Below are 5,841 nucleotides of genomic sequence, written 5' to 3'. Positions count from 1 at the left end.
CCATTCAATAATTTGGGGTCACTTATAAATGTCCTTGTTTTCGAAAGAAAAGCATTTTTTTTGTCCATTAAAATAACATCAAATTGATCCGAAATACAGTGTAGACATTGTTAATGTTGTAAATGGCTATTGTAGCTGGAAACTGAGAAGAAGCCATATCTCAGACTGGCCAATACAATTAAAAGATTAAAATGGGCAGTCTGAGATATGGCTTTTTCTTTACAACTCTGCCTAGAAGGTCAGCATCCCGGAGTCGCCTCTTCACTGTTGACCTTGAGACTGGTGTTTTGCGGGTATATTTAATGAAGCTGCCAGTTGAGGACCTGTGAGGCGCCTGTTTCTCAAACTAGACACTCTAATGTATTTGTCCTCTTGCTCAGTTGTGCACCAGGGCCTCCCACTCCTCTTTCTATTCTGGTTAGAGCCAGTTTACGCTGTTTTGTGAAGGGAGTAGTACACAGCGTTGTACAGGATCTTCAGTTTCTTGGCAATTTCTCGCATGGAATAGCCTTAATTTCTCAGAACAAGAATAGACTGACGAGTTTCAGAAGAAAGTTCTTTGTTTTTGGCCATTTTGAGCCTGTAATCGAACCCACAATTGCTGATGCTCCAGATACTCAACTATTCTCAAGAAGGCCAGTTATATTGCTTCTTTAATCAGCACAGCAGTTTTCAGCTGTGCTAACATAATTGCAAAAGGGTTTTCTAATGATCAATTAGCCTTTTAAAATGATCAACTTGGATTAGCAAACACAATGTGCCCATTGGAACACAGGACTGATGGTTGCTGATAATGGGCCTCTGTACGCCTATGTAGATATTCCATAAAAAATCAGCCGTTTCCAGCTACAATAGCCATTTACAACATTAACAATGTCTACACTGTATTTCTGATCATTTCTATGTTATTTTAATGGAAAATGCTTTTCTTTCGAAAACAAGGACATTTCTAAGTGACCCCAAACTATTGAACGGTAGTGTAGATACAAATAACAATTACTCAGCTGATTCCCTTTGTGAGTGTTATAGGAGACTACACACATGTTACTCTTTGCATATTTGAAGTAATTCATTGCTTGGTCCGAGATTATACATTTTCTTCACCTGGAGAAAATGATAAGTCTTTATACAGACGAGCCAAGGGCTCTACCAGAAATGACCATGTCAATTGTACAATGCCAGAAAAGTGTCCAATTTAAGGGTTTTCAAAGCATAACAAGAGTATAGGTTATGATAATATTCTCATATAACATTATCTGGCTATAATTTACAACTCCTCTGCTAGTATGCAAAAACACATCCACAGTATCTTGCAACATCTTTATATAATTAGTAATAAAGTAGAGATACATACTATTAAACATCTGATTAATATATAGTATGTGATAGTTAGATAACGTGTAGTACGCATACATATGAACTATATGACCCTGAGTAGGCAGAATGGATAGCATAAGAAAGCCTTCTCTGAAAATGTTAGTGGCACATCTTTTGTTATTTGTGTTCAGTAACTGCTTTACTGTGAGTTAATAAAGTGCCATTCAGCTTATACTATAGGTTTGAGTACATAGTCATAAGAGGTGGGAGTCTGTCTTCAAAGTGGTCCCTCTACAACAGCACCACAGTAAGTACGTCCATCAAGGTACTTCAATTATAATGGCACTTGATTTCAAGTTAAGAGGGATAGAGATACTCAGGTTGAAAAGCTGTCAGTCAAGGTTAGGTAAGATCTAATGAAGCGTGTTAAGAAACCCCCATAGCCTACAACAGGGTGACTGAACAGAGCTACATCATAAGGTTTAGCTACAAAACAAGAGCTCAAACCACCTTGATATACAGCTGGGTAAAATTAACATCTGAATGTTTGTTGACCATTTTTTCTGAGCTCATGGTGTTGGCATAATATCAATTACCTTTGTTTGTATTATACCACCTACGTCAGTCCTTAATCTTATAGGTGCAGTTGTGTCTGTTTAGCAATACAAGTGAATGACCGCATGATACAGTATCTGTTGTTCCAGTGCTAGAGTTGTGTTTATAACCAATGCTCAGCTGTGGCAGGGGCGCTAAGTGGGCTAGCGTATTAGCTATACTACTGGCTGCTATTTCTGACCGTGTTTATGAGACGATCGCCCAGTAGGCATTTGTCCGTTTGGCTAGGGACTTGGACTCATAACCAGAAGTACTCCGTGGATTGTCACGACAACTCCCTTTGGTAGGGCTTGGCTGCTAACAAATATCATTTCTGTCCCAGGCACACACTGTCCCACCAGCATTCCCCACCTTATAGTGATTAAGTGACAGAGACTATTCTTAGCCTGGTGATCCAGGCTTCATAGCAGCACATATGTATTGGAGCAATGTTGTGTCTATTGCAGTGAATAGACTTTAATGCTGCTTCTATTGGTTACATAAATTCAGCTACAACTCATAACGTCTTTGTGCCCCTTATCACTGGAAAGCATCAACAATATTGGCATTTTAAAACATAGAGATTGAAGCATTTGATGAACACAGATTGCTACAGAATAAGTTAGTGAGAATGAATTCTCATTTGGTTGAAAGTTCTTGTCTTATAAAAAGACAATATAGTGTAATACCACTACGTAAAGCTACTTGCCCTACTGAACTGATGCATATGGGAAGTGGATAGCCTTTTTCTGCTTAATAATCAAGTCACAGTCCTACTGAGGCAGCTGAGTCGCCCATCCTCCACCCTCCCCCCAATGTTTTGATGTGGAAGATCTTCTAGTTGAAGCGAAACACCCTCTCACACCACAATATGGGTGTCCGAGCACACAGAGCTCAGAGACTCCGCATCTGACTTTCTTCTCTGTCCCTGCCTCCCTCTGTCCTCCTCCCGCCACTCCTCCTCCTCCTCCCCACATAGGCTCAGTCGCCCATTCTGCTCAATCAGGCCCTTTGGGTCCGGGAAGGCCACATGCCTGTTGAAGGGAGGCTTATCGAAGGCCCCCCCTCCTCCTCCGCCTCCCTCTGGGCCTGTGTCCTCATGGGTGGGAGAGACGCTGACGGTGGAGGAGTGGAGGCTGTCCCCCAGAGCCCTCTTGTCCAGGCCCTGACCTGAGCAGCAGAAGCAGTGGCAGGGTGTGAGGTAGAGGTAGATGAGCACCATCACCGCACTGGCCAGACAACCCACCAGCGTGGTGTAGGCCGTCTTCATGCCCTCATGCCCTCCAGCCTGAGTGGTGTTGTGCACCTCCAAAGTCACATACAGGGTCTCATTGAGGGAGTCCCCCACTGCGTAACAGGTGTAGACCCCAGAGTCCTCTAGCGTGAGGGGGCCGATCTGCAGGCTGCCGTCGCTGAGGACCCTAGCACTTTGGTTCCCAGAGGACACCTGCACATTGCCGGGCAAGACCCAGCTCTTCAGCATGTCCCTCTGCCTGGTGTCACAGCCCAGGTTTATAACCTGCTCCAGATAGGCCTCCTCACCTATGATGGTCACTGCGCTGCAATTTAGATGGACCTTGTTAAGCTCCAGGGTGAGCACCTTCTCCTTCTGCGTGCCTGGGAGTAGACAGGTGTGGTCGTCCCTGAAGTCAGTGGCGGAGCTGAGCTCCTGGAGGTGCCAGCGGGCCAGCATGCTGTACAGCTCACAGCTGCAGGGCAGTGGGTTGTTGTGGAAGTAGAGACCGTTCTTGATCCAGGCAGGCAGGACCTGGAGCTCCTGTATGGGCAGGAGTTTGACCCGGTTGGTGGACACGTCCAGCAGGGTGAGCTTCTCAAGCCGGTTCCTCTCCTTAACCAGCTCCAGGGGGAAGCGTTTGATCTGGTTCTGGCTGAGGTAGAGCTTCTGCAGGCTGTTGAGGCCCGAGAAGGCGGTGCGGTCGATCTGGGAGATGTGGTTGTTGTAAAGCAGCAGCACCTCCAGGTGCTCCAGGGGCTCGAAAATGAACTCTTCCAGGATTTTCAGGCCGTTTGAAGACAGGTCCAGGTAACGCAGCCGTGTGACGTACAGAAAGGCCTCAGAGGAGAGGAAGGTGAGGCTGTTGTGGCTGAGCAGGAGGCTGTGCAACTTGCTGAGCTTGACCGGGGTCCATTCAGCTTTCAGTTTTCTGATTTGGTTGAAGCTAAGGTCCAGCACAGCAGTGTAGCGAGGCAGAGCCATGGGGATTCCGGTCAGGTTCATCTTGGAGCAGCTGACAATGTTGCTAGCGCACAAACAGGTTTTGTGGCAGGTGACAGGTTTTGAACTGGTCATTGCTCCTGGAGGCAGTAGGAGAGTCAGGACCAGAAGGGCAAAGAGCCCCTTAATAGACATCCCTGCTATGGCACAATGGGAACCAGAGAGTTGCCCATTCACCATGTCAGGTGCAAGCATGGTGGAGGATGTTGGATGTATTTTTCGATAGGGAATCCTTGTCTTCACAATGCAGCATTTAGGCTGCATATGACATATATCCCCAACCAGCCATGTGCTGAAATAAAGTATTGTAATGTTATTCATCAAATTTTTTATGGGAGGTCAGCAGCACATTGTTTACATTTACCTTGATATTTGTAGTGTCCCCTGGCAATAATTTTGCCAACAACTAGCTATAACATTAACAACCATATGACTTAATCATAACTCACACATGTGGGCTGTCAAGCATAGTAAATGCGCTACAAACCAGTAATAGGTGAGCAGATTATTTAATCTTCATCTTCAATGCACTTTCCCCATACACACTTGGTACATTTACCAGGGTGCATTGCACTACAGGACCTCTACAATAATTCCCTTCATGAGTTGAACTTCATGCGTCTCTGTACAAATCCCTCATCTCCATGCTTGTTTCATTCACTAACACGTTAAACATCGGACACACTGCCTACAGCCTACATCTCTAGCCACATTAGTCACAAAAAGCACTGCATAATGTACAATAAATAATCAGACTCAATAAGAGACGTTTACAAACTTGCATATCTAAGATAATAAATCAATGTATTTTTTATAAACCTATAGAAACCTGCTCAGCCTCAAGGAGACCTCTTTGCGTATCGACAAGCTTTATTTTACCTTGTGCTCCCTCTCAAGGCTTAAACTGAAGAAGATCAAAGGCGATATTGAGAAATGTCGCAGGTTGAACAGCAAATGGATCCACGACGTCGATGCAAAATAGTAGCAATAATTCATATAATAAGCAAATCCAATTCGGAAGTGCTTCTAGCAGAGTAGACCACAGCGCAATGATGTCAAGCTTTCTATGCCGTAACGGAGAGAGAGAAGCAACAGCCTTCTGATTGATTACTGGGAGGGCGCTCACGAGATGCGCTATAACAAACACAGCACCGACCTCGAGCCAAGTCCATTAGTTTTCAACCCAGTAGCTCAATGCAACATGTTTACGGATTATTATCATGGAAGGTAGAATAAACCTATTAAATAGGTAATACAGATTAGGAGAAAGGGGTATTAAGGGGTAGCCTATTTATTTTAGTTACTAGGTTATTTTATTCCCTTTTGTAGGTCTAATAACAGGTGCAAACTTTACACAGGTGTATGTTAATGTAGCCCCATTGTATAATTCAGCCTATTTTGGTTTCTTCATTTCGAAAAAAGGTCATACAATATGATGGGAAAAAGGAAAATGCCACCTGAATCAAAGTAATGAGCTACCCTCTAGGATAAATACAGCCACCACATTTCATATTTCATATTTTCTCCCTCCTTTTTTATTTGTCTGGTTGATGTATGGATTTGAGAATCTTATATTTTCATAATTGAATGTCATTATAGTGTTGTTCTATTGCTAACAGTGGAGGTAGATGAGATGTCCTCATTATAACTGAGGAGGAGCGTTAATAAGAGGATTGTGCTGTTCAGTTCAAAGC

At 43.9% G+C, this 5,841-nt stretch overlaps 1 protein-coding gene across 1 annotated transcript; it reads right to left on the bottom strand.

Moving 5' to 3' along the window:
• Window positions 1-919: 919 nt before the first annotated feature.
• On the bottom strand, window positions 920-5,208 carry LOC121577638 (amphoterin-induced protein 1-like). The gene is made up of 2 exons (XM_041891393.2): window positions 5,027-5,208; window positions 920-4,439 (listed from the first exon to the last, which is right to left on the bottom strand). The coding sequence occupies exon 2, from the start codon at window positions 4,409-4,411 to the stop codon at window positions 2,771-2,773; it is 1,641 nt and encodes a 546-aa protein (XP_041747327.2). The 5' UTR covers window positions 4,412-4,439; window positions 5,027-5,208; the 3' UTR covers window positions 920-2,770.
• Between the last annotated feature and the right edge of the window lie 633 nt (window positions 5,209-5,841).

Source organism: Coregonus clupeaformis, chromosome 12, assembly GCF_020615455.1.
Source record: "Coregonus clupeaformis isolate EN_2021a chromosome 12, ASM2061545v1, whole genome shotgun sequence".
NCBI lineage: Eukaryota > Metazoa > Chordata > Actinopteri > Salmoniformes > Salmonidae > Coregonus > Coregonus clupeaformis.
This window is presented reverse-complemented; position numbering and strand designations above follow the sequence as displayed.

Bases quoted from the DNA above. Each gene is read 5' to 3' on its own strand.
- LOC121577638 (XM_041891393.2), bottom strand. From the start codon at position 4,411: ATGCAGCCTAAATGCTGCATTGTGAAGACAAGGATTCCCTATCGAAAA.